This window comes from Lynx rufus, unplaced genomic scaffold (assembly GCF_022079265.1).
Source record: "Lynx rufus isolate CCGP_SWC_20201006 ecotype Redwood Valley unplaced genomic scaffold, mLynRuf1.p SCAF_1, whole genome shotgun sequence".
Lineage (NCBI taxonomy): Eukaryota > Metazoa > Chordata > Mammalia > Carnivora > Felidae > Lynx > Lynx rufus.
In genome coordinates this window covers 239,209,663-239,236,532 of record NW_025814823.1, presented here as the reverse complement: position 1 = coordinate 239,236,532, position 26,870 = coordinate 239,209,663, and the positions used below count along the sequence as shown (strand labels likewise).

The following is a 26,870-nucleotide window of genomic DNA, read 5'->3' as shown; positions in this document are numbered from 1 at the left end:
ACACTGGAGCCCCCGTAAGTTCCGAATGGGGTTCCCAGTGGTGCTGCTGGGGTCTTGTTGGGGTCCCCGGGGCTGGCTGGGGACCTGGCCGTCCTCGAGGGCCTTTCTCCCGTTCCCCTCTGGGGCAGTGGGTGCCGGACAGAGGCCCCCTGCCCGGGATCCGGAGACCACCCGGCCCAGGCGTCCCCCAGTCCCCCCGGGGCCTGCTGTGGCCCGTGAGGCAGCGAGCACTCAGGCCCTCATCCCCACGGTGCACGCAGGAGGCCGGGCGCCGACCCCCACCCCTGCTGTGCACGGGGCCTGTGCCGCGTGGACGAGAACACGGAGCGGAGGAACCACTACCTGGACCTGGCCGGAATCGAGAACTACACGTCTAAGTTCGGACCTGGTAGGTACCGGAGACCAGCGCTCGGGGTCTGAAGTCCCGTGTGTGGACGCCCCGGGGACAGGAGCCCCCTCCCCGCAAGGGTCCCCGGGTCCCTGCGACAAAGCTCACGACAGTCCCGCATCCAAACGTGGGCGTCCCAGTCAGGTGTGTGGGGTGTGCCTGCTCCGGCGTGAAATGTCCCGGGCCCCGCAGAGGTCTCGCAGGGTGTCCCGCGTCCCAGGCCTGCGTGGGGTGTCAGGGGTGGGTCTCAGGGGTGCCCCGTGTCTGCAGGGTCCCCGCCGGCACCAGCCAAGCAGGAGCATCAGGGCAAGGCCGTGCACCCCCAGAGCAGGTCCCACTCGCAGGAGGCGGACGCACACGATGCGCACCACCGCAGGTCTCAGCCGCTGGCCGACCAGCCCCCGCCGGCTGCAGACCCCGCCAGGGCCCTGGACGCGCAGCCCCGCCTGAAGGGGCAGGACAAGCAGCCTCTGAGGTCCCCAAGGGCTCAGGGAGGCCACCTGGGGCGCCCGGCGGAGGCAAGCCCGGGAGAGCCTTCGGCTCCCACCTGCCGGCGGCCCCGGCCCCCGCCCCCCAGGACGGCCAGCCCCCGCCGCAGCCCTACGGCCACAAGCGCTACCGGCAGAGGGGCAGGGAGGGCCACTCGCCCCCCAAGGCGGTGCTGGAGCACGAGGGGGTGCGGGGCCCGCCGCCCCCGCTGGTGAGGGAGGGCTGTGCGGTGCCCCCGGTCCAGCGCCACGAGCACCACCACCACCACGAGCACCACCACCACCACCACCACCACCACCCATCCTAGTGCCAACCGCGCACCGGCCCCGGCGTGGGCTCCGCGGAGGTGGCTCCGATGGACTTGGTGGGGAGGGCCTCCTTGGCCCCCGCCTCCCCGCGCCGTGCTGCCCACAGAGGCCGTGTCCGCACGAACACGTGGGACGCCACTGGCGTCTCAGCTTTGAAGCTACTCCGCGTGCCCCGTAGACACCCGCCGCGGGTGGAGAAACACAGCCGGTATCTGCTCTTGTTTGTGATTCCAGACGAGGCCCCCGTGGTGCCGGAGGGGCTCCGCTCGGACGCCACACGTCCGGTGTGGGCTCCCTGTTACGTGGCCCTTCCTGTAATCTGTTCACGAGGAAGTCCAAAGGGGGCAGCGGCAGGGGGGGTGGCCGCGCAGGACGGGGCGTCGTCAGGAAACGCGGCGGCGGGGCGGGGGGCGGGGCGGGGAGGCCAGGCAGGGCCGGGGGGCTGCAGGAGGGGCCTCCGGCATCTCCGCGGACACAGACGTGGACGGCAGGCCGGCCCCTCGTGCTTGGTGGACGCAGACCCGAAGCGGCGTGGCGGCAGACCCGGCCTCCGCCAGGTCCCCCTCTGGGAAGGCATGATCCCCATTCCCTCTGGGCGTCAGGACAAGGGCTGTGGGCCAGCAGGAAGTCTCACCCCGCCCCAGCGCTCCCACCGAGGCAGGAAGTTACTGCTCCTTTGTTCTGGAGAGGCGCGCCGACTCCCCGGCAGCTTGCGTGTCTGTGTGGGTGGCTTTCACTGGCCTTCGTGGCACCGCTGTTGAGGATGAAGCGTTAGTGGTCGACGCGTGAGGTCCCCCCTCAGGCACAATGAAAGCGTGTGCATCTGCAACGCGTCGGGCCCAGTTTGCAATCAAGATCTTCCGGTAGATCCGGGCAGACCGCCGCCCCAGGCAGCGCGAGGCTACGGGTGTGCGGAGCCGGCGGACCGGGGCGCGTCCGCCGCGTGCACGGGTAGAGGGAGGCCTGACGCACGTGCAGGCACACGCGACTCTGTCTCTGCGGGGTTTCCTGCCCGTGTTTCTGCTCTAAAGTTCAAACGCGTAAGCAACCCGAAAACCTACGTCCCCAGCTTGGCTCGTGATAACGGGACACTTGGTACCACGTCTGGGGCTGTGAGGACCAGGGTTCAAGTGGAGACGGTGGCTCTCTGTACACAGGGATCTGTTTGGAGGGGTCGGGATAACATCTGCCCCTGTCTGCTCGTCAGGGCGTCCTCCTGTTGTAAAGTCTGCGGGGATTTCGGAGGATCCGGCGTCTTCCCTGGGGCCCACGTCCCACCCCCCGCCCCCGGGAGACCCCCAAGCCACCCCTGCCCCTGGGGGAGCCCCCACCCCACCCCACCCCACCAGGGGACCATTTCCCTGCTCTGTTTCCTCTTTTCTGCCTAAAACTTACACATTTGTCTCTACTCGGGGAGACCTGTGTGTCTGTGCCAGCCTGGTCGCCTCACCCACACCTGCTGCCGGGACCTCATACGCTTCTGCTCCACGGGCTCCCGGAGGGCCCACGCCTCATCCTCGGTGCCGGGCACGTCACCAACACACCAGAGAAGCCCAGCGAACACTGGAGGGCAGCCCGCAAGCCCCCTGTGGCGTGGGCGTGACCTGCCATGGGAAGTGTCAGGAGGAGGCCAGCGGGACGGTGGGCCCAGAGGTCCAGCGAAAGCGGAAGGTCCGGGCACTTTCTGATGGTCCGGAACGCAGGTGGGCGCTGGGGGCCTCACCCACCCTTCCCCACCAAGCACCCTGCTGCGTGCGTCCGGGAGGGGTCTGAGCCCAGCGGACCGGACAGCCCCCAGAACGGGGGAGAGGGGGTCCAGGCAGGGAGGCCTCTTGAGGCGATGTCCCCGCACAATGCAGAGCCGACGGCCAGCAAGCCAGGAACTGGGGAGTCCCCTGATCTAGTTAGAGTGTCTGCAAACGAACAGGAAAACAGCCCAGCCCACATCCGAGACAGGGAATGTGTGTGACCAGTGCCTCGGAGCAGCAGGGCAAAGAACAGAAGCAAAGGTACGTCCGAACAGCACACCCGCTAGGATTCCCCACAGGTGGCACCGAGTAAAACCCAGAAGCGTCTTCAGATGCCTGAGAGTAAGATTAGCAAAGCCTCTAGATACAAGTCGACGTCAAAGAGCAATTTTATTTCCACAGCACAGCCCCTGGTTAGAAATTGATTTTTTCCAGATGGTATGATGGTTAACTGTGCCACCTGATGGGGCTGAGGGCGCGAGGGAGCTGGCGAAGCATTACTTCCAGGTGGGTCCATGCAGGCGTCTCTGGAGGCGCTGGCGTCTGACTCAGCACCTCCCAGTGTGTGCGGCGACCAGCGGACCCGTCAGGCCGGGGTGGAAGTTGTCTCTGCCGAGTCCAATTCTGTCTCTCTCCTCGGGCGGGGACATCCGTCTTCTCTGACGTCAGAGCTCCGGGCTCAGGATTCAGGCCTCGGCCAGGTTTGCCCCCACGGACCTCCCTGGGGCCTCCCAGCCTCGGTATAGGATCTCAACACAGAAACTATGAACTTTATCGGAAGTCGCCCAGAAAGATCCAAACGGAGGGGTGTGGCGCGTGCCCGGGTTTGCCAGCTCGGAGCAGTGGTTTGGTCCCAGGTGAAACCTCAGCCGGCTCTCTGCGGTGGTTCGACACCGGATGCTGTAGTGTGTGGAGAAGCAAAGGGCCGAGAACGTGAAAAGCCAGGTGACCTGCTTGACCATCAGGACACAGAGTGGCCGCGGTGATTAGCTCGGTGAGCCAGGCCAGCCAAAGCGAGCGGCGGACCAGGGCAGGAGGCCCAGACACGGCCCCTACAAAGAGCCACTAGACTTGTGACGACGGTGGCCCCACGAGCGTGGGCCACGTCTTTCCCCAAATGGTGACGGGTCGGTGGGTCCCGCCTCCATCCTTGGGTGCCGCGGGTACGCACTGGCCCTGTGGCAGAGCAGCCCCCTCCTGGGATGCGCCCAGGGTGCACGTGCCCATGGGACAGACATCCTCAAGCGGACAACACAGCGGCGGGCACAGCGGGGGACTCCCACAGTGGGGCGCCTCCTGGCATGGAGACCCACGCGGCGCCCCTGGGCAGACAGATGACCTCTGGCAGGCAGGGGCGGGGGCGCAGGCCACTAGAGCCACAGCCACCTTCCGGCCTCTGAGCTGGTGGTGAGTGTGCTTCCTGCCGCCCACGAGGAGCAGAGAAAAGCAGAAGGTTCAGCGAGATGCCTCCACAGATGCTGTGAGCTGGGGGCCGTGCTCCGTGGGGACCCCTGGGGCACTCGAGAACCCTGGGGACAGGCCGCTCGGAGGGGCCAAGTTGCAGCCCCTCCCCCAGTGGTCAGCGATGATGCACCCAGCTGCCCCGGGAGAGGCACCAGCGGGGGCTGGACCCCCGGGCCTGGCGGCCGGAGCCAAGGGGTGGGTGGCCAGCGAGGACCACAACCGGGAAAGGGTCCCCAGCGGCACCAGACGTGGGTGAGAGCCCCTGGTGGGGGCGGAGGGGACGGTGCAGCCCAGCCCAGTCCAGCCCTGCAGGGAGGGGGCGCCTGCCCGCCTGGGGACACGGGGCAAGGGAGTCCTGGAGGGCCCCCCCCCCACCCGGGGAAGGAGAGACCCCCATATCAACAGAGCATGAATCCCGAGTCCCGAGTGACTGTGGGAGCGGTGACCTCGTGGTCTCCACCAATGAAAACTTCAGTTATGGATGGGGTTTCAGGCCCTGGTCTCCACCCCTGCCTTACCTCCCACCCACCCCCGTGGGGCCCCTGCCTTAGGCAAGTGACCACAGCGACCTTTCCGACCCTTGACCTGGGCTGCCGGTCCAGACGAGGCCTCGTCAACTTCCTCGCCTTCGAACGGCCACGGCGCTATGTTTACGTGTCTCTTTTGGGTGAAGTCAGTTCCTCCCCCCCTCCCCCTCCCCTGGGGGTTATTTTGAGTGTTACACGGCTTTCTTTACTTCTTTCTCCTGCTGTGGTCACGTATTTTTCCTTTGATGGAAACACTGCAGACAAGGCTGTGCAGATGGTCCCTCCTGCCCTCTGAGTCCCACAGGGGGGCCCAGGGTCACCTGCAGAGCCCAGGTGTGGGGGGGGGTCTGAGGAAGGGTCCAGGGTCGTCTGCACCTGCAGAGGGGGCCGTGTGCTGGCAGTGCTGTCGTCAAACACCAGCTGTTCTGGGCAATCTCTGGTCTTATTTACCCGAATTCACCTTTCACACCCCGCTGGGTGCCCTGTTGTCTTGCCTTTCCACGGCCGTGTCCCCCAACCCGCCCATCCTCACGTCCTTGCCCTCCCGCCAGCTTGGAAACACAGGTGGAAGGCGGGGTGGGAGCTTGGAGGGCAGCCCAGAGCATTTGGTCACACGCCCTGGAGCCCAGACCACCCGGAGCTCCAAGATCTCCCGGGGCCTTCCTCCCGATGCCCAGAGGCCCCGTCACCCTGAGGCCTGAGTCTAGGCTTCCCTGGCCACAGGCAGCCGTCTAGCCCCCTTCCTGGCCTCCCCTCTATTTCCAGCGGGGGCCCCCACTTCCTGCCCTTGGCACACCAGCGCCCCGCCCCCCCATCCACACCAGAGGTACAGCCTCCCCCACACCCCTGCCGGGCCCCGGCTGTCGCTGCCTCTGAGGCACGGACGGAAGGCTGACGCTCACGGCTGTGCAGAAGGCCCCCGCGACGACGTCAGGACACAATTGCCCCTCGGACCCGGGGCGGGGGGGGGGGGGGGTCTGGGATCCCTCTTGGCAGAGACAGGACTCACTAAATGTCTCTGATAAGGTGTGACACAGGCTTCTCAGCTACATAACCTGACCCACGAGTACCTGCGGGCCCGTGGCTGAGTCAGGACCCCTGGGCTCTGCTAAGCCTTTCCCCCACGTCTCTGCCTGCCCCTCACCCCATCCGTGCCTGTGGCATCTCGGTCCCCTGCCCCAAAGGCCAGGCCTCTGCTCCCCAGCAGTGCTGTGTGTCCACCACGCGTCAGGCCCACGGGAGGCACCAGGAACCGACAGCTCACACAGCACAGCCTCGTTTTAGTCGTTCAGATTGTGCAAACTTCACAACCCCCTTTAGAACACTTTTATCACCCCCCCCCCACCCCCGAGAAACCCTGTGCCCTGGTCGGTCACCGGTTCTCACTGCCCGCCTGCCCCGGGAACTGTCACCACCCCGCACTTCCGGTCTCTGGCTTGGCCCATCCTGGCCTGTTCGCATTAAATGTTACCAAACGACACTTGACCTCTGACTGGCTTCTCTGTGCTTCCAAAGCTCATCCACGCCGTGCCCGCTGGAGTTTCACTCCCTTGAGGGGCGCCTGGGTGGCTCGGTCCGTCGGGGGTCCGACTGTAGGCCTTCGGAACACGGGGTTCCGTCTAATTACGGGTTTTCTCTGCCGACCCCACCCTTCTGAGAGTTACAATTCCGGCCAACGGCAATACGACGTTATGACGCAGCATGACTAAAGACGGGGGTCAGACACCTCCCTGCGGATTTGTGGCTTTGTTTACTTCTCGTGCCCAATTCCGGTGACAGCTCCTGAGCCACCGGCGTCTGCCCTGGCCGATCAGACCACAAACGTCCACGGACAGAGGGTCCAGACACCCCTCCAACTGTCAAGTCTTCTTGCCGAATGAGGCACAGGGCTCTTGAACATGCTCGGGTTTATACAATTTATTCTTCTACCAACAAAATCATACAAAGGAAGCTATAAAAGAGACACGGAACCAACTTAGAGTGGCTGCAGTTAGGGCTCCACGAAGTTCAGTGCAGAAAAGGGTGTGTGGGCGCAGTTGAACCCTCACCCGCAGTGTGCCGCGAACATCGCCGCCGCGTGAACGAGGGTTAAGGGTCACAGGGGCGGTCCTGCTACGCGGTGGCTCTTCCTCAGCCAGCGTGAGCACCGCTGTGGCTTCACAGGTGCCCTATGGGCAAAGGGGCCCTGGGCACGCCCCCCACCCGACCCCTGACTCGGTGCAGACCCACGGCGGGCAAGAGTGTGGACGCCCCGAGCCCGGCTGCCATGGTTTGGCACACGCTCTGGCCAGCGGTCACTCTGATGTGATGCGGACCCTCTGTGCCGCCCAGCTGCGCCTCGGAGACGTCTGGACGCACACACTCAGCCTGTGCCAGACTTCAGATCCGTGGACTTGGCTGACCTCCCAGGATGTCCAAGGAAGCCAGAGAAAGCCAGGGACCCGGCCCTTTGGGGCTGTTCGCAGAAACAATCTCTTCACGGGCACCTTAATTATCACTGAAACTCCCCAGGGGCTTAAATAAGCCGTACAGACAGCAGGCCCGGGTCAGGGCAACAGCCCACGGTGGCACAATCGGGACCTAGAGCACAGACACCAGGGTGAAGCGCGAAGTCTACAGACCATCGGAAGGCAGCCCACGGAGCCCCCACGCACCGCCGCCACTGTCCCCTCCACGCCGGTGGGAGGGGACACGTGGCCCAGTGCCACCGCCGCCCCAGGACCTCGCCCAGCTGCAGCCCAGCCCCTTCCTGGGAGCCTGGCGAGACCCGGGTCCACGGGCGGGCACGTGTAGGTGGGTAACCACGTGGTGAATCCTCAGCAGTTACCACTCCCGCGCCCTGTGCCCACGCGGGACCCCGCTGCCATCTTGGCCGCAAAGCCAGCCTGGAGCCCACCGGAATGCCCACCGAGACGACCACCCCACGCCCGCCGGGGTTCCCTTCCTAGACACGCCCAGGCTGGGCAGATGTGCCCACACTGGGCGGGCTCGCGAGCGAGGCCACCCGGCTGAGCCTGGGGCGTAGGCGTGGACGGCTCTTCTCGGACTTCACTTACAGGAACACGAACAGGGACATTACAGGGACAGGTGCTGAGGAGGCTGACCGAGGACCCGAGGCCCTCGGCCACCTTCCTGAACAGATGCTTCGTGGCCCGAGGGTGACCTTCTGTCCGAGCGAGGTTTCCCGTGAGCGTCTTGGATGGGGCAGAACTAAAACTTAACCATGAAACCAGGTAGCTCGGGCCAAGGAAACCACGTCTGGAGCCCACAGCCCGAGTGTGGAGGTCAGGAGGTTAGGAGACGGAGGGCTGCGTCCCAGGTCCCCTCGAGCATCGACGTCTCCCCTCCAAACGAGGAAACCTTGGCAGCTGCGTGCTGGCTCCTGGCCCGGAGAGGAGTGCTGTGGGGCCATTCTGGAAACTTGTATATGAAGCCACACGGGGCACACTTCCCAGCCCGCCCGGCGTGTCAGGAGTAGATAGTGACCACCTCCCGGCCGCCGCCCCTGACCAGGAGGACCCTGTTGAGTCCTTCGGTCAGGACCTCCAGGAACTCCATGTCTGGGCGCCGGAGTTAAGGACACAGCTGGGGGCACCGCCGGCAGTCCCCGGGAGAGGGAGGTGGGTGTGCGGGAGAGGGGGCCCCACAGCGTGGCCGGTGGCACCAACGAAGCCCAGTGCAGGCCTCGGCCAGGTGCAGGGCGGAGGGCACTCGGGGGTCAGCCCGCTCCTGCAGCCGGCCCGACGGGACCTGAGGAGACCCCCGCCCCCCCGCCCCCCCACCCCGGGGCTCTGGGCGCAGCCGGGCAAGTCCCCCGAGGACCCACACAGGCCCGCAAATCCCGGTCTGGTCAGCAAGCACGAGTCCTGCAGCCTCTGAGAGCCGCCAGCGACCCCTCCGGCCTCCCTGTCCCCAGTGCCAGTGGCGGGGGGGGGGCTGCACCCCAGAGACCCCGTCACAGGACAGGGGCACACGGTCAAAGGCCGCGAGCCCAGCTCGGGGTGGAGCCGACCTGGGACCTCCACCCAGCCAGGAGGGGCGGCGGGCCCACCTACTGGGGAGGACTCGGGGGAACCGTCTGTGCGGCCGCTCGGCTCGTCCACAACGGAGGGAACACGCTGCCCCCACGTGCTTAGAAGACGCCCGGGAGCAGAGCCAGCACCGGGCAGGGTCCCAGGTCGCCACTCGTGGTACTAATTCCTGGGGGTCCCGTGTTCCTCACCGAGGGCCTCCGCCGAGGACACTCGGCACGTGTACGGTTCCCTCACCTTTGCCAACGCCCCAACACCAACCAGGAGCCATTCGCTGGGAACCGCCCCCCAGACCCTGCTTTCCTGGCACTCGGACCAGGCTGGCCCCCGCTCCGACCCCAGCCCCAGGCACCGTGGGCCTCGCTCCGAGCCCCGCTGCTCCCATCCCCCAGCCCCTGGGATCCCGTGAGCAAGGGCAGCGAAGCCAGACACGTCCCGACGGGCACTGCCTTCACCCCGCCCCGCAGGCGGCACACGGAAAGGATACAGTTCTCGTCCCCCTGCCGGTTTTTGGGGGGTCCTGGCATGTTCAGCAGGACCAGCTGAGCCCCCCGGGACCTGCTGAGGACGACACCATTAAGCTTCACGGCCGTGTGCATCCGCCGGACGTTGGACTGGTTCCTGCGGGGAGATGGCCACTTGACGCCCATGGCCGTGCCGGCCCGAGCCCCGTCTGCCCATCTCGGTCCCGGGCAAAATCAAATCAGACTCAAACGGCGTCAACTCCCCAGAGAACCCACAGGGGAGGTGACCCCGTGCGAGGCTGGCGGGCACGGGCCGGGGACGACTACTCAACATGAGAAGGCTCTGGTTCCCGAACGTTCTAGACCGGGTGTCACCAAGCTGCCAAGCTTCTACATCTGCGTGCAGTGTCCCCCGGGGGGCCGGGGACAGCTCACCACCAGGCACGAAAGGCACTCACACACCCGGGGCTCTAAGCTCCCCCGGGGAGGGCCCCAACGCCACGGCCTAGCCCTGCTCACATGTGGCCTTGAGGTTAGCACGCCCAATGGGGTGCACACGGCAGCATCTCCCTCGTCCTGACCCGGCTGGGGTCCCAGGAGCCTTGCACGTGCCGGGCGGCTCCAGGCCTGGAGATTCTGGGCAAGAACGAGGCCACCGCCAGGGTCCACCCCGTTCTCAACCCAGCGCTCCTGGCCGATGGCGGAAGGACGAGAGCTTCCAATGCTCAGCAAGCAGGCCCCGCACCCCGTCCCTGCCAGCACCCGGGTCTGCGGGATCCACAGCGCGGGCAGGGCGCCCGTTGGGCTCTGATGACCCCCTGGGGAGAGTCCCTGGCAGCCGCCTGCCCACCGGCACTCCCTGGAGCTCGAGTAGCTGCAGGACCTCTTCCTCGGCCACCACATGCGTCAGGTGGCTGTGTGGGGCACCACCCCCACCCCGAACCGTGTCCCAGGAGGCACTTGGGAGACACTGCCTGGGAGAGCTGCCTGCCTCCTTGACACGCATGTCCCCTGAGCCCGGGTCTCCTGCAGGACGGAATCCGCGGGCAGCCCTTCTGGGAGCAGGTCGCCGTGCCCCAGACAACAGGGACAGAGGTCCCCCCACACCAGGGTCAGTGCAAGGCCCACGGGAGTGGCATCCAGGATGCACTTTCAAAAGCTCAGCCCTGCAGCTGAATAAATGCTATCACAACCCCTGATTCCCAGAAGGAAGGCAGGGAGCCAGGCCCCCTTCTTTCTCTGCAGTTTCGCCTGATAAAATTACAGGCTGGGGATCTGTCCGGGCCACAACCAGGGACACTCTGTTACAAGAACCACGCATTAGCTGCCTGAACAGACCACAATCACCAGTGTTTGGGGACGACAGCAACTCCAGAAATGAGCGTGTGTGACATTAGAGGGTCTCTTACGGCTAAAAGTTTTGAAAACACATATAATCTTAAAATCAGGGGTTTGGGTCTGGCTGGAAGGGCCCTCGGCTCCAGGGCGACGTGCCTCGTGGAGGTCAAAGAGGCGCGGAGAGGGACAGGAAGCCAACGGAAAGCTGTGCTTGTTCCCGACGGTGGGCCGTGAGTCCACAATGTACAGAACGTTGCCGTAAGCGCTCTGAGCCCAGCGCAGGAGAGTGTGTGGGGGGGGTGGGGGGCGGTGCCGTAGCAGAGTCAGGGCTCTGGTCCCTCGGCTCCTGGTGGGCACACGGCCAGGACAACAGGCACAACAGAGGTACGCCCACCCCTGGGGACACCACGATTGTCAGCCCCGTGCCCCCTGCGGGCTGACCTCCCCACCTCAGCCTCATGCCCTCCTGGGGACAGGATCTGCAGGCCCGTGTTCTTCACAGCATCTTAGGGGAGAAACCCTAGTTAGTCCTGCATGTCCGTGTCTGGGTTTTGACAGACCTTATCTGGGGAGCGCTTTGAAGTTCACAGAAAAGTAGACGCCAGAGTCCCCGTGTCCCTGCTCTTCCGCACGATTCCCAGACACGTCTACAGCTTTGCTCCCTCAACAGACTGACACCCGCCCGTGTCCTCAGTGTGATGCACAGGGTTCCGGGGCCCCCCGGCCTCTAGCGCCGCACTACGGATACCCCCCGGGTGGCCACCACCGCAGGGGACACACTGCAGGCGTGGGGGGCAGGGGTACGCACAGCGACCTCAGGGCGGGTCCCCCTCCTGCCCGTCCAGCTGCCCCCCAGCACCGGAGCACACATAGGATCTGCCCACACCCCTCTTCACACCAAGGCCGGCAGCTTCCTGGGGTGAACGGTACCCAGGGCCGCAGAGTGGGACGACGTACGGTCCCCTGCAGAGACCGAACGCTCAGCCCCAGGGTGTGGACAGATTCTCTAAGAGCTACCAAAGCATCCGCTTCTCTCTGCTCCAGAGGCAGCTCAGGACGAGCCCCCTCCCCCCATCTCAGCCCTCACAGCATCAGAGAAGGGATTCAGCCGTGTGCCCTGAGCCACTCTGCACAGAGGGGAGCGAGTTAAGTAGAAAACCACTGAAAGCCACAGCGGCAGCAGGCAGACTCCTGCGTGCGGGCACGTGCACACTCAGGGCCGTGCATGCACACACACTGGGGGCCGTACGTGCACACACACGCAGAGCTGTGTACGCACACACTTAGGACCATGCACACACACGCACGCACACACAGGGCCGTGTGCATACACACACACTTGGGGTCATGTGCACACATGCACACACACGCAGGGCCGTGCACGTGCAGACACACACTCGGGGCCACACACACACACACACATTCAGGGCTGTGCATGCACACACTCGGGGCGATGCTTGCACACACACACACACACACACACACACACACACACACACACGACCGTGCACACACACACACGCTTAGGGCCATTCACGCACACATACATGCAGGGCCGTGCACGCACATGCACACACCCAGGGCTGGGCACGCACACACACACACACACGTGGACATGTGCACAGTTCACAAGCAGTGTGTGCCCAGCATGCGAGAAGACAGGCCTAAGAAGCATCCTAAACAGCAGGAGAGCACTTACAGACTTCCCCATTCTCTACAAGGAGGAGAAAACACAAGAACAGGTTACTTCAAGAGTGTGCACAATGAACACGTTTAAACAACCGCGGGCACAGCCCAGCTGCCCTTCCCCGGCTTACCTGGTCCTTCTCCACAACAGGGTCTGACCCCCATGCCCTTCCCCACAACGCAAGGCCCTGGGGCTTTGGTCCTCACTGAAAACCCCGGGGGGAGGGGCGGGCCTCCCGGCACAGCCACGCCACCCGGCACCCCCCACCTGCACCTGCGCCCACCCTGGGGCTCTCGGCCCAACGCCACAGGCAGCACCCAGGCCCCGGCAGGTAGCCTGCACAATCAGCAGGGTCACAGCTGGGAGTCCCCAGCTCCCTAAGGGCACTGACCCCTGACTGCTGGGATCCCAGATCTGGCAAACAGGCCCCGAGAGCAGACTGTGGCCCTCGGGCCTGCCCAGCCCCAGCTCTGTGACAGCCAGGCCCTACCACCCGGGAGCCCGCGGGCCACACTCACGGCTTCAGGCTGAAGAGGTCTTTGAACCCGGACGCGCCTGGCTCCTTGTTCTTAAACTTCTCGGCGGCCAGCTTCTCCTTGGTCCAGGTCATCTGCACTTTGTCCGGTGTGGGTGGGGCTTGGGTCCTGGTGGCCACCACTGAATGGGACGCGGTATTCCTGTCGTGGATGAGCTGGGCCTGGCAGGGAATCAGGGCACACGAACAGGAAGGTCTCCAAAACTCTCCCGGGAACAAAGGCCGGGACCCCGGGACCAGGCCTCCCTGCAGGGGACCCAATGCCACCCCACCCCCGGCTTCCAGACCAAACTCGTCCCCTCTTCCTCCTCTGTTTCCTGCCCTGGCTCTGAAGGCCACGGAGAAAAGCCCAGGACGAGGGGACGTTTGTACCCAGAAGTCTCTGCACGCGACACGGCAGGCGCCGGTTCTGAGCACACCCGCGTACGTGGACGGGGGCCGCCGGGGCCTGGGAGGGCGCGTGCCCTCACACCCGGAGCGGGTAGGGAGAGGAGGCGGAGGCAGAATCGTGCCACCGCCCGTTCAGAAGACCCGGCTTGGGGGCGCACGGCTCCAGAGACTGCCAAGACTCGGTCCCGCTGGCCAGGCGAGAACGCAGGGCACAGGCCGGCTGGGCGCAGCGGGCACCCGCACGCGCACCTCTCTCTCCCGCTCGGTCTTGGAGAGCTGCATCTGCTTCAGCATCTGGGATCTCTGCTCCATCATCAACGTCTTCTCGTACGTGAACGCCGAGATGTCGTTTTCGACCTAGGGAGCCCCCAGGCACGGAAGTGAACGGGTGCCCCAGGTGTGTGTGTTCCACACGGGCACGCCTGCAGGAGCGTGACCGTGCTGTGACCACGTGGGGGGGGGGGGACAACCGCCACAGCTGAACGCACATCTGCTCGCAGACACGCAGCGCGGCCCCTGACGGAACCCACGCCAAGCTCATGCCACGTCCCGCACGAAGTTGTGACCACAGCCAACAGGAGCCATTTCTGTGCTGGGAGAGCCGGCGGCCACGCAGGGTGAGCCCGGAGCTCTCCCGCTGACCGTGGGGTCAGGATCTTCCCCAGCCCTGGCATGACGCTTGGTGGGCGACCCCGGGTCCTCCCACCGGCCCCGGGCGGGGTCCGTGTCGGGCACACACCGCCTCCTCTGCCCCCTCAGGGCCTGAGCCCTGTCCACCGCTCCCGAGAGCCTGCTGGGGGCACGCTGCCTGGGGAGAGGCCGCCGGTGCTCCCACGGCCCCGGGGACCCGCTCCCACCCAAGAGCCTGGAGATGGGAACACGGGGGCCTGGACCCCAGGCTCACGACCTGTGACAGGCTGGGTGTCACGTCCGTCTTATGAGACATGCCCAGATGGGTGCGTCACCTATAGGGTCCCCTGACCATAAACCCCTAAACTCACAGGCCCGGTCCAGCCCCGAGAGAACACTGGAGCGGCGGTCTGCACCACACGGAACGTGTGGGCACAACCATCAGGTCGAGCCCGGGAGCTGAACGCCGGCCAGCCCACGGCTGTGACGGGTGGGCGGGGACCCCCGAACCCAGAACCGCCGGCAGTCTGCACGTCTCACCATCTCCACCACCTCCACCTGGGCGCTGATGCGGAGGTGATACAGGAACACCTGAAGGTCCTTCTTCATCTGGATGCTGTTGTCGTCCACCTGGGCCACCGTGAAGATGCGCATCCGGCACTTTCTCCACACCTGGCAGGCGGGGGGGGGGGTGGGGGGGGGTGGGGGGGGGACTGGCTTCTGCACCTGCACTTGGCCCAGGGAGCCCCCCCCCCCCGCCTGCCCCGTGTGATACAGATATCCCCGCCCCCATCACAGGACCCTGAGCCCCCGTGCTCATCACAGGACCCCAAGCTCCCGCCCCTATCTCAGGACCCCAAAACCCCCGCCCCCATCACAGGACCCTGAGCCTCCGTGCCCATCACAGGACCCCAAGCCCCTGCCCCATCTCAGGACCCCCCATCGCAGGACCCCAAACCCCCCCCATCTCAGGACCCCCATCACAGGACCCTGAGCCCCTGTGCCTGCATAGCAGGACCCCACCCTCCATCACAGGACCCCAAAATCCCTGCCCCCATCTCAGGACCCCAAAACCTCCGCCCCCATCTCAGGACCCCCATCACGGGACCCTGAGCCCCCGTGCCCATCACAAGACCCCAAGCTCCCACCCCCATCTCAGGACCCCAAAACCCCCACCCCCATCTCAGGACCCCCCCATCACAGGACCCCAAGCCCCCGCCCCCATCTCAGGACCCCCCATCTCAGGACCCCCCCCATCACAGGACCCCAAAACCCCTGCCCCCATCACAGGACCCCCATCACGGGACCCTGAGCCCCCGTGCCCATCACAGGACCCCAAACCCCCTCCCGCATCTCAGGACCCCCCCGATCACAGGACCCCAAGCCCCCGCCCCATCTCAGGACCCCCCATCACAGGACCCTGTCCCCCTACCCCCGTCGCACCTTGTGCTGCCGCAGCAGGAAAGGCAGCAGCATGAGCAGGCCCCCGTCGTGCACGACCCACCACACGTCGATATCCCCGTCGCTGAAGCGCTCCTGGTTTTGTGGAAACAGGTCCACGTTCTTGGCCACCAGCAGGGCCTGCTGCGCCGCCGTGGTGTCTCGGACGGTCTCTGCGGAGAGACAGTGGTGGGTCGCCAGCACCGTGGCAGGAGTGGTGAGGCCGCAACCCCTGCGAAGCCCCGCCTGGAGCGCAGGAGGACGGCAGCCCTCGCTGCCCTGGGCGCGGCTGGAGGGGCCTCCAGGGGACCTGCAGGGGTGGAGCTGGCGCACACAGGGCAGTGAGGCTCTCCCAAGGTGGGGGGGGGGGGTCACTCTCCCACGGGGCGCACAGCCGGGGCCTCCGGGAGCCTCGCGGAGGGGGCCCAGGACCCACCGACGAAGTTCTTCCAGGAGAAGGTGTTGTCCTCCCTCTTCCAGGACTCGGGCCAGGCCATGAGCACCGTGTTGTGCTTCATGCCCCCCAGGCCAGCCGACTGGATCAGGTGGGACATGCCATCGCGCAGGTTGGAGGACACCACCAGCTGGCAGAAACCCTTGGTCTTCTCCGCGCTCATCAGAGCCCGGATGTTCTGGGGAGACACGCGGGGGGACCGTGAGGGGCCAACCGCACGGTCACGGCCAGACCCGGCGGCACTCTCGCTGCGGGGAGCAGCAGGGCCTCACCCTTCCCGGCCTCCCAGCCGGCGCGCGAGCCCCAGCGCGACCAACCAGGCCTCCTGGCTTCGGTTCCACGGGCAGAGAGACACAGGGCAGCGCAGGAGACGACCAGAGCAGGAGGAGTCTGGGCACTGCGGGGCCCCCGGGTCCTCTTCCTGAGACACAGCTCCCTGTTCGCCAGCCCCTGAGACGGCGGCCCCCCCTCGGGGACACCGTGACCCTCAGCCCCACAGCTGCCGTACATCTGCGGCGAAACCCAGTCGTGCCACCAGGGCAATAACGGGGCCGAGCCACCGGCACACGGAGCCATCCGACGGCAGGCACACTGCCAGGCAGACCAGGAAACCAGAACCTGGCCCAGACCCGTGGCGTCCACGCTACTAGGGAGGCTCTGACTGCACGAGCCCCACCGAGGAACCAAACCTGTCTATGGACCACTCACCCCCACGCTTCTGTCACAGGAACGTCAGAAGCCCCTCAACGCACAAGAACAGAGGGGTCTCAGAACAGGAATCCCCCGCTTCCACAAGATACCACGAGACGATCACAAACACACGCTCTTCCAAAACACAAAACTGAACTCTCACGACAAAACCGCGCGCAACGCTTTCTGTAAGACTTAGTCAGCAAGGAACAGAACCTTGTGTGTTAAATGGTAGCAGTGGAGTCTAGAGAGGGGCAGAGACCGTGAACCCAGCCACACCCGAACCGTCCTGGGCCCTGGCTCGCGGACGCCCACCTCCCTCGCCCACCTCCCCCTCGGTTCGCCAGAGACGCCCCACCCGGCGAGAGTTGCCCGGAGACGGCGCGGCACCCGAGCTACGTCAGGGCCTCTCCCGCCACGCCTCGGGTCAGGGCAAGAGCTCCTGTCGCCACGAGCAGGAGGGGATCCGGAGAGCAAAGCCCTGGCCAGAAACGGGCAGTGTGAGCGTTGCAAGGAGGACACTGCTTAAACCGGTTTGCGACCAGCCACCGCCGCACCTGAGCCCTTGAGCTGAGGTCCCGCTGAGGGGGGCCTGACGCCCCAGAGGGAGGGATAAGCACCCAGCGCGTCCGCTGCCTTCCCTGAACCAGCTGCACCTGCGGACCGCTGAGCGCGCGGGGCTGTCCAGGTAGGAGGCCACCATCCTGCGACCCCACCCCCCGCTCTGAATCCGAATGAGCCTCTGGGTGCAGCCCCGGTTCAGGCCCACGGCAGCAGCGTGGCTGCTCCCGGACACGAGGACACGCCATCCGCCCGGACGGGGGGCGGGGGGGCTCCACCCGTGAGGAAGGAAAGACAGGGGACAAGAGGGAGGCTGCCCGGGAACACCTGGTGCTCCCGTGCCTCCTGCTCTAGTCACGGACACGGAAGGCACGCCTGCGTTTCCACACGTGCCGAGGTCGCGCCCCTCGGCCTGAGCCCCGGGCGGGCGGCCCCTCCAGCACGAGGCCCCGCGCACAGCAGGTCCCTGCAGCAGCTTCCATCCAGCTCCGTCCAAACCCAGAAGCCCCGGTCCTCGAAACCAGACAGCCCCACGGGACGCACGGACCCAAGCTCGGACCTTCCGGCCAGCCCACGCAGGAAACATGGGCCTGCCCCACACCGCGCTTCAGGGCCACCCGGCCCCTCCGCCCGCCCTCCGCCCACGCTGCCCACCTCCTCGGCCCGCTGGGCCTCCGAGTGCTTGTCCAGGTAGGTGCCCTCCAGCACGGAGCCCACGATGGTCAGGCCCTTGCCGGCCTTGAGCTGGGTGGTGAGGGACAGCAGTCGGGGGTGCTTTACACACTGCTCCTCATCCAGGCTCAGCATCACCAGCACCTGCGGCCTGCGGGGGGAGACAGCCGTCACCCCGCGCCCCCGCCAGGTGCGCAGGCGCGCGGGTGCGTGTGCCCGGGGGCCGAGGGGCTCTCCGTGCGGGTAAAACCGCTGTTCCCCAGGCACGGCCTTCTCCGCCCCCCCCAGCGGCAGGGAGACGCCCACACGCTTGCCCTCCGTCCTCGGCAGGACCCCAGCGAGGTCAGCTCGCCCCTTCCCCACCCACCACGCCACCCAGGTCCGGCCTAGTGCCCAGAACATGCTGATCGCGCCATGGCCAACCACTGTGGACTGAGGGAAGGTGCTAGAAGCTTCTGAGACAATCGCTCCCCAGAGACAGGCAGCAACTTTCCTTCTCCGAAGTGTGCTGTTAGAGACGGCGCTTCGGGGGTTCAGAGGGCAGGAGGCCAACTCAGGGCAAGCTGGGGCGCTCACCTCCAGTTCTTGGTGTGGGGGGGGCCGTGCTCCACACGCAGCAGGGCGAACCGGGCAGCGTTTAGCGACAGACCCCTGATGCCGTCACCCCACTCCTTCTCGGCCCTGTGATGGAAGGGCAGCACTGAGTGCCAAGGGAAGGGGTCCAGGGCCTCAGGCCCCCAGGGGCAACCTCCCCGAGGAGCCACCATGGGGCCTCCGCCGAGGGCGGGACGTGGGAGTCGGGAACACGGCTGTGTGTGTGGAGCGGACGCTGACGAGCACAGCCGGCTCAGTGGGCCTGGCCTCCCCAGTGCAAGTGGTCACGGCCCCTGACACTCCAGCTAAACCACCCTGGAAAGAGCTGGGGGGCAGCAGCAGGGACCCTGGCCCAGAGCACCCTCCCCAGAGGGGGCCAGGGGCCCAAGGGAAACGCCCCAGGGATGGACCAGGCGCTGTGGGATGCGGGGTACTTTCCGGAAAGTTTGAAATCCGCCAACGCATCAGTGCTGTCATTGCATGGACTTCAAAGTTCTCAAAAACCACACCGTAAAAATGTGTCACTCTCCAGCTGCTATGTTGAAGGTGTGCGACTGTGACAGCTGGGTCCCGCCTGTGCCCCGGGGCCAGGCCCTGCAACGGCTTACCCGCGGTACTCGATGTACTTGTAGATGCAGCCGGCGATGAGCATCGCAAACAGGGCGTAGTACCAGGAGCAGATGAACATCAGGGCAAGACACAGGCTCATCCCCAGGAAGGACAGCGCCCTGCGGGGGACACGCAGCTCACGTGCCTGCCCATGGCCGAACCCCAAAACCTCACGGGTCCCCCACAAAGACCTCATCCAGCCACCGTGAGAAAGCAGCAGTGATGCCCTGAGATCAGTCCCTGCCACTGACCCCACTCTGGGGGCTGAGACAGTCCTGGCCCCACCCACCGGACGCCCACCCTGCCCCCAGGGCACAAAGCACAGCTGGCTTCAGCGGTCCCCCACGCGTGCACGCCAGCCACGCACGCTGGCAGGAGGACCGAGCAGCCCGCGGTCAAATGCTCTGGGCCCAGGGAGACTGAGGCCACACCCCCAGCGGGGGCCACATGCCACGAGACGCCTGCGTGGCCCAGGCAGCGGCCGCCCGTGGGCTCCAATGCTCACCAGTGGTAGTACTTGAATCGCGGGCGCCAGTTGGGGGTACGCAGCAAGGTCTGCACGGCACAGGCCAGGTTCACGAACATGTAGCACATGAGGAAAAACCTGGGGCACAAACGTAGCACCAGAGGAGTGGGGGCAGGTCCCACGGCAGCTCCCGTCCTGCAGGGGCCTGGCCCCCCTGCTCCCAGGAAGACCCCTCGTCTGCAGCATTACCCACCCCCCCCAGAGGGGTCTCCCCACCCCCTCCGTCCCCGTGACCATACACGTCCCTTGTCCCCTGAGCAGGGACGCACAGGTGACAAGCGGCAGCCACCTCTCCACAGCCTGTCCCCACATGCCTCCCGCCGTGCCCACACCCGCTCACATGGAGAGGATGGGGGCCACGCTGTCCAGGGAGGCGATCAGGATGCCGGTCTCACAGATGAGGGCCGTGAGCAGCAGGGCCCACGTGGGCTCCCCGTTGGCCTTCCCGTGACCAAACACCTGCAGGGGAAGGGCAGGTGGGCTGCTGACGGGCCACGGGCACACCTGTCATCCTGATGAGAAGCCCAGGGTCTCAGGTGCAGCTCCAGAGGGTCTCAGATATGGGACAGAGGCAGAAGCAGACTTTTACCACTCTTCCCAGACCCTCTCCAGCCGGGATCAGGACAAACATCCAACATCCACAGCACCCCCCCCCCCCCCAGGAGGTGACTAGTCTGCAGGTTGTGAGCTTTACAGGAACCGAGACCACGGGGGCAGCCCCAATCCCGGCTGGTGTCCTTGCAAGAAGTGATGAAGACACAGGCACAGGGAAGCCACGTGAGGCCTCGAAGAAGACAGCGTCCACATGCCAAGGAGGGAGACCTCAGAAGAAACCGGCCCTGCCCGTGCCTGCATCTCGGGCTTTCGGCCTCCAGAGTGTGAGCAAACCAGCTCGTGTCGTCTGAGCCCCCAGCCCGTGGCATGTGGTAGGGTGGCCCCAGGACACTGAGACGTGAAACCGTCAAGTTCGTTCCAGAAAGCTTCCGTCCCAAGTGGAGGACGCTTCCCTGCAGGACAGACACCCCGCAGAATAGATGCCCCTCCCGGAGAGACACCCCCCCCGCCCCGGCCCTGCTCGGGACAGACACTGCCCCCCGCCCCCAGCCCCGGCAGGAGGTGGACGCTCTTCACTGTTCCCACAGCACAGTGACCATCTGCGGGGAGCCACCAGGCTGGCAGGGGTCCCCGGGGCCCCCAGTGCGGGCCAGTGAAGGTCGTGCCCTGCGGGCAGACCCTCAGGGACCCTCGGGGACACGCTCGCAGAAGGACGGCCTCCCAGCTCACCTGCAGAAAGGGGACGATGCCGTCGCGGGCAATGGCCTGCAGCAGCCGTGGTGCACCCGTGAGGCTCTGCAGACCAGCACCGCAAGTGGAGAAGAAGGAGCCGATGACGATGACCCAGGGGGACGGCCAGGCCAGCATGCCGATGACCAGCTTCCCCTGCAGGGCCTCCCCAAACCTGCGGGGCAGGGGCCGGTGGGCTTTCAGACACCTTCTCAGCAGGAACGAGGCCGCTCCCACCCTCGGTGTCCCTTCTCGGGAGCAGGGAAGCCACGGTCACTCGTGTAAGAGCAGCATCGCCGCGGGTCACGCTCAGGGACCGCACAGGCCCCCTCACACTCTCTCGGGGTCAGAGGCTGCCCTGTGGTTCCCCAGCTCCAGGCTGGAGCAGGAGAGGGTGGACACACCAGGCCAAACGGAATCCCCACAAAGGGGCCCCGGGGCCTCCTGCTCCACCGCTCGAAGCCTGAAATCCAGGTCAACGCTACGATCGTCTAGAAAAAACACACGGAAGCTTCTAGAAACTGCAAGTGAAAACGTACTTATCTCGTAAGATCACTCCTTCAATGCAGGCCCCAAAGAGCACGATGCAGGACAGGTCTGCATCTCACGTCAAGGAAGAGGCAGGCCAAACGCACGGGCCATAGGGCCCTGGTTGCAGGTGGACCTGACCGACCCTCATCCCACCTACCCCATCCTGGCGGCTCTCAGGGGACCTTCCTCGCCGCCCCATCCACCAGGTGAGTCAGGCTGCACATGGCCTGTAATGTGACCGCCACAGGGACAGGGCAGGGCACCCTGGCTCACTCAGCAGGGAGCGGCTACATGTTAGTGACACGTTACGTGGGATGACGTGGTGGTACGTGTGGTTTACGGACAAGGACTTGCGCCAAAACCAGCCGTGAAGGTCAGTGTCAGAGGCCTGCCCAGCTCCACCTCGGGGGCGATGACGGCCAGAACTCGCCAGAGCCTGGGAAGCCCACCCCAGTGGCCGGGGACACAGTGGCGGGCAGAGCATCAGGGCCACCCCGGAACTCGGCCCTCTCAAGGATACAGATGAAAGACGTCGTCACGATGGCCAAAATGGTCCCAGTGGGGATGGACTTCTGGGCATCCCTGAGGTCCCCAGACCGGTTGGAGCCCGCCATGATACCTACAGAAGCCCACAGGAAGAACACGCAGCTTACCACGCCAGGCCCTTGGCCCCGACGCACAGGGAGGGTGGGACCAGAGAGAAGCGCTCAGCAGCCCCCCAGCCCCCAGCCCCCAGACGGCGTGGCTGCAGAGGGCGCGGAGGTGAAGCCTGGCGAGGCGGCCACGCAGACCGGGCTCCCGGAGCAGGAGCACAGCTGCGAGCGGCCCCTGGCAAGAGCCACACGGGCAGACACAGCATCGGCTGCGGGCGGCTCAGGGAGCCAGGGCCAGGCCGGGATGGGGCAGGCTCCCATTGCACACGCGGCCGCCGCCGAGGGGTGTCCCGGCAGGAAGTGCGCGTGCACACGTGCAGGGGAGGAGGCACCGGTGTGGAAGAAAGCGTGTCCGCTCCCGGCCGCCATGGTCACGGCTCCTTTGAGTGACAGCGGCCTCTCAGGAGAGCTTGGGACAAAGCCCCTTCCTGCACCCCAACCACAGCACGCAGGAGCAGAGATCCTGAGGCTTGTTTCTTGGGCCAAATGGAGAGTGAGGGGACCAGGGCACGTGTGCGCGGTGGGGGGGCCTCACCGGTCACAGAGGGGAAGTAGATCCCGACCAGCATGGTGAAATAGGTCATGATGTCAGTGAGGACGTAGGGCAGGCCGCTGGCTCTGTTCTCCTCGGGCACAGGCACCGACGGTGTGCCCTTCCTCTCCACAAACGCCCCCTTGTCTGCATACGAGCTCCACAGGTTATCTGTGGGCGACAACAGACCAGTAACAAGATTCCGGAACCTTCTGCAGGTGCTCCTGACTCAGGGAGGCCCCAGCAGACATGGCTGGCGGTAAAGGGTTCCCAAGCTCCCATGGGCTCCAACTTCACAGGAAGACGTGAAGTGTGTCTTCCCAGAAGACAGAACAGAAACGGAAAAGCCCTGTGGGTCTCCAGTGAACCTGGAAAGTTCCTGTGCACCTAGCGGCTAACTGCTAGATATAAAGGGTCTACTGACCCCACTGCCTTTGCACCCTGTGTGGTGACAGCAGCTCCAGGGAGAACAGACAGCCGCCCGGCGGGTGGGCTGTGGGGGAGGGGAGGCGTGGCCCCGCCCGCCTGGAGTGCGGGGGTGGGGGGGACTCACCCAGGAGGACGCCGCTGGCCACGCCAGGGATGCCCTGGATCTCCGTGACATTGTTCTGGGCAAAGTACTCGTCACAGGTGGCGTTGGGCATGGAGCTGTTGCAGAAGAGGCCCCAGAGCGCCGTGGGCATCGTACTGTTGTTGACGGTGTGGACCTTGGCGCAGACGTCAAAGCCGCGTCTTGACAAGGTGCGGTTCCCCAGCAGACAGACCCTAGAGCGGGTGGTAGGGCGTGAGAAGTCGTGGGGGCCTCTTCTGAAACCACTACTGCTTTTCTTGGGCGACCGGGGCCAGGGGCCCCTAAATCGCTTCTGACGCTCCACTTTGTGTGATGGGAACGCTGCGTGAGCTGGGAGGGACGGGTGTCGACACAGCAGCCCCTCGAGACCACATTTCGGGGTCTCGGGCTCCTCACAGTGTGCTGCGGACTCATGGCCCGTCCTGGGGCATCTGACACAGGCAGCTCCCTCCACGTGGAGGGACCGGGGGGCTCGACACCAGCAGCCACCCACCCCACCAGGCCCCTCCCAGATCAGCCCTGTGGGCGCTGGGCCTATCCAGCCAGCCCAAGCACCGGACATTCTACAGCTCGTCACTCGCTCTGTGACCTTGGGCCACTTCCCTGGGACCAGGCATCCGCATCCGGAGGAGGGACGAGAAAGGAACCCACCCGGGGGCTCCTGTGAGGACGAGGGGAGCCGCGCACAGAGGGCACCGAGGACAGGCCACCCCAGGAGCTCAGGGCCTGACCGTCCTCAGGGCCACCAGTACCCTGCGCACCCCGACCTTTGCCAGACCCGTCCCGTCCTCGCAGGTGGCAGAGGCGCACGAGAGTCCTGACGGCTCATTCCCGATCCCGACCATGCGGCCACGGGCACAGACCAGGCTGACGAGAGGAGCTGCAGATTCGCAGGCGCGGGACTCACGGGATGTCCGGCGGGTCGAAGGCGGTCTTGATGACGCCGGCATAGATGGCAAGGATGGACAGCACCACGCAGGCCAGGAACACCAGAGCCAGCTTGTTGACGTACTTGACGCCCACGAAGACCACCATGGCCATCAGCACCAGCGTGCACGTCCCGTACACGCGCATGTTATGCAGCATGGCCACGGCCTCGTCACCCACCGTCTCCGCCTGGATGATGGCCGCGCTGGGGGAGATGTAGGTCTGTGGGGGACAGAGGGAGGGGGTCGAGGAGGGCCGCCGACCACCCCCGGCTGGAAGATGGCCCCCCGGGGGAGGCCATCTTTGTCTGCAGGACCTGGTGCTGGGCTCCCTCCCCCTCTGCGGGCTCCCAGCCCACCAGAACCCATTCACGGTGGGCCCCTGGGTGCTGCCACCAAGACCCGAGAGCAGAGAAGAAAGACTCATAGGAATGCCGCCTGGGGTTGGTGTCGTGGAGGCTGGCCCTCGGGTGGCACCCCCAGCCCAGTCCGCAAGGCCAGGGGGCACCCGCGGCCCGACCACCTGAGAGTGATGATACCATCTGGGAGGCCCTACTGGGCATGTGCAACACGAACCAAGCGCGGGCAGCAGAAAGGACCGACTCATGGCCAAGGAGCTCTCTTCCGGCAGCCCCACCTCCTCCAGCGGCCACAGCCCTGAAGGCCGGGCCCCCCGACCCACCCTGGGCTCAGGCCCCCCGGCCCACCCTGGGCTCAGGCCCCCCCGGCCCACCCTGGGCTCAGGCCTGTGGCCCAGCAAGCACATCCGCTGGGCAAGAACGCTGGGGCCCACCCGCCGGGCGGCCAACGGACACTGGGTCACAGCTGCGTGGGCTCTGAGGAGACGGACGCAGTCAGCCTTCGAGGGCCCAAGGAGGCGGTGTCAGAGCGACACGGTGAGGGGCCGGTTGAGGGGCCCCGTGCGCCTCAGGACAGGCTCCTCAGGCTCTGGAAAACCAGCCCAAACCAAAGCACTTACCAAAAAGATCTCAATGGTCCCCAGGATATACATGGCCCCGGCGAAGGTCGTGCCCAGATAGAAGCAGAGGCCCACAGCCCCTCCAAACTCAGGCCCCAGGGACCTCGAGATCATGTAGTAGGAGCCGCCAGCTGCGAACCAGAGGAGGAAACAGCTTTAGGGTCACACCACTTACTGTGCTGCTGAAGGTGAACCCAACGCCTCAATTCTGTGCACTCTGCCCCAAAAAGGCTGAGGACACCTGGGGCCGTGTGGGCACCGTCTTGCACCAGAGCACGGCCGACGCCTTAGCTGACCCTGGATCCCACACCAGGCCCCTCCCAGCCCCCGACGGGCGGGGAGCACAGCCACCTGGGTCTACGCCGCCTACACGGCTGCTGCCCGCTGGGCCAGGGCGGCTCCGGGCCGGGGGCAGCCTCCCCAAGACCTGGAGATGGAACACACGGTCCCTCCCTGCCCTCCTCGCCTGGAGCTCACTGCCCACCTGTCACCTGTCCCGGGGACAGTCACTACAAGTAGCCGTGACTCCAAGGCTCCCAGGCCAAGCCAGGTCCCCCACCAGACCCGAGCCCCGGCAGGCCCTCCAGCATCCCGGCCGCTGACACCGGTCAGAGGGTGCCTGAGGCAGGGACTGCCCGCTGTGGTGCTTCAGTTTAGCCGCAGAAATGACTCGGTTTAGAAAAGAGGATGAGGGTCTGGGGGAAATTAACTCCAGAACCAAAGGCAAGAATCAACTTGTAAAACGCCAGCACCTCCAACCAGTGGACAAAGGTGAGATTTCACAAAGTATCAGGGAAGTATTCCCTTGGGTTCCTACCCAGAGAAGCCCGATTTCACAGCAGGCTCGGGCACCAGGCCAGGTGCTAGGGGACAAGTGTGCACAGGATCCCCACCTTGGTGCCCCTGGGGGACACCAGGACACCAGCTCTCGGTGCATCGGTGGGCTGCGATACCAAGTGAGGAGGACGGCCCTCCGCTCAGCCTGCCCGGCACCCTTACCTGGGACCACACCGTTGGTGGCGATGGCACTCATGGAGATGGCGGTCAGCATCGTCTGCAAAGACACAGGAGATCCTCTCAAAAGAGAGAACACGCCGGGAGCCGCACCGGCCCAATCACAAAGGAACTGGTGAGCAACCAGCCACATGGGCTCTGGAATGCTCCGGAATGTTCCTCATCGTCTCCCACCCAACCCCCAAAGCTGGGCTCCTGCAGGCCATCAGAAACACCCAACGCAGGACCCCACCTGGAGTGAAAGGCTGGCTCCTGCCCGAGTGTCCACCTGCCGTGGGGTGTGGCTAAGTGTCCTGCTGGGCACGTTTGCTACTTAAAGAAGCCTCTTCTCTTATTCCTGGTTTGTAAGTTTCTGTGGCAATTACTCCAGATAACCTCCAGGTTCCTCCAGTAAAAGCAGTGTCGCAGGAGGAAGGGGACACAGTTCAGGCAGCCACACCACAGCCCACAAAGCTGTAGGGGGCACAGGCAGGTCCCCAGGGGGCCAGGTCAAGGGACTCTCGCCTGTTGTGTTGTCTGAATTTTAGCCAGAGGGCTCCAGGTGACACCGGGGGATCAGAACAGCCAGTTACGGTCCCCACAGTGAGAGCAAGGCAGGAAAGGCTGTGGCTCTTGGAGCAGGTGCCCAGGACACAGAGGCCACGGCAGACCCACGAGCAGTGGGAAGGAGGCCTGGTGCAGTTGTGCAGAGGAGACGTGAGGGCGAGGCGGGTCTGGGGAACCGGGGTCTGGGGCTGAGCAAGTCACTGGCGTGGGCCCTTCCTTCAAACAGGGAGCCCAGGGGCTTCAAAACCAGAAAGGGACCTCGGCAAAACACAGCACCCTCATGAGTGCT

At 65.5% G+C, this 26,870-nt stretch overlaps 2 protein-coding genes across 3 annotated transcripts in view; one reads left to right on the top strand and one right to left on the bottom strand.

Annotated features, from left to right (window-relative positions):
* Nucleotides 1–1,184, top strand: part of NKD2 (NKD inhibitor of WNT signaling pathway 2) — a 28,050-nt gene extending 26,866 nt beyond the window's left edge. The window contains 3 exon segments of the mRNA XM_047077369.1: nucleotides 261–388; nucleotides 659–862; nucleotides 865–1,184. Of these exon segments, the coding sequence (XP_046933325.1) occupies nucleotides 261–388; nucleotides 659–862; nucleotides 865–1,184 (652 nt within the window).
* A 5,642-nt stretch (nucleotides 1,185–6,826) lies between these two features.
* SLC12A7 (solute carrier family 12 member 7) overlaps nucleotides 6,827–26,870 on the bottom strand; it is a 38,840-nt gene continuing 18,796 nt past the window's right edge. The window contains exons 1-21 of one of the 2 annotated variants that reach the window (XM_047094335.1): nucleotides 26,268–26,836; nucleotides 26,021–26,075; nucleotides 25,022–25,152; nucleotides 24,024–24,265; nucleotides 23,099–23,310; nucleotides 22,549–22,716; nucleotides 21,881–21,979; nucleotides 21,369–21,426; nucleotides 20,830–21,004; nucleotides 19,886–20,004; nucleotides 19,525–19,623; nucleotides 19,019–19,138; nucleotides 18,393–18,497; nucleotides 17,799–17,967; nucleotides 15,876–16,071; nucleotides 15,443–15,612; nucleotides 14,540–14,671; nucleotides 13,619–13,726; nucleotides 12,963–13,141; nucleotides 9,443–9,576; nucleotides 6,827–8,484 (exon numbers count right to left, since the gene is read on the bottom strand). In XM_047094335.1, the coding sequence (XP_046950291.1) occupies nucleotides 8,393–8,484; nucleotides 9,443–9,576; nucleotides 12,963–13,141; nucleotides 13,619–13,726; nucleotides 14,540–14,671; nucleotides 15,443–15,612; nucleotides 15,876–16,071; nucleotides 17,799–17,967; nucleotides 18,393–18,497; nucleotides 19,019–19,138; nucleotides 19,525–19,623; nucleotides 19,886–20,004; nucleotides 20,830–21,004; nucleotides 21,369–21,426; nucleotides 21,881–21,979; nucleotides 22,549–22,716; nucleotides 23,099–23,310; nucleotides 24,024–24,265; nucleotides 25,022–25,152; nucleotides 26,021–26,072 (2,760 nt within the window). In that variant the 5' untranslated portion in view covers nucleotides 26,073–26,075; nucleotides 26,268–26,836 and the 3' untranslated portion in view covers nucleotides 6,827–8,392. Of the gene's footprint in view, nucleotides 8,485–9,442; nucleotides 9,577–12,962; nucleotides 13,142–13,618; nucleotides 13,727–14,539; nucleotides 14,672–15,442; nucleotides 15,613–15,875; nucleotides 16,072–17,798; nucleotides 17,968–18,392; nucleotides 18,498–19,018; nucleotides 19,139–19,524; nucleotides 19,624–19,885; nucleotides 20,005–20,829; nucleotides 21,005–21,368; nucleotides 21,427–21,880; nucleotides 21,980–22,548; nucleotides 22,717–23,098; nucleotides 23,311–24,023; nucleotides 24,266–25,021; nucleotides 25,153–26,020; nucleotides 26,076–26,267; nucleotides 26,837–26,870 lie in introns of those variants that run through there. The other variant, XM_047094327.1, reaches the window with a different exon arrangement.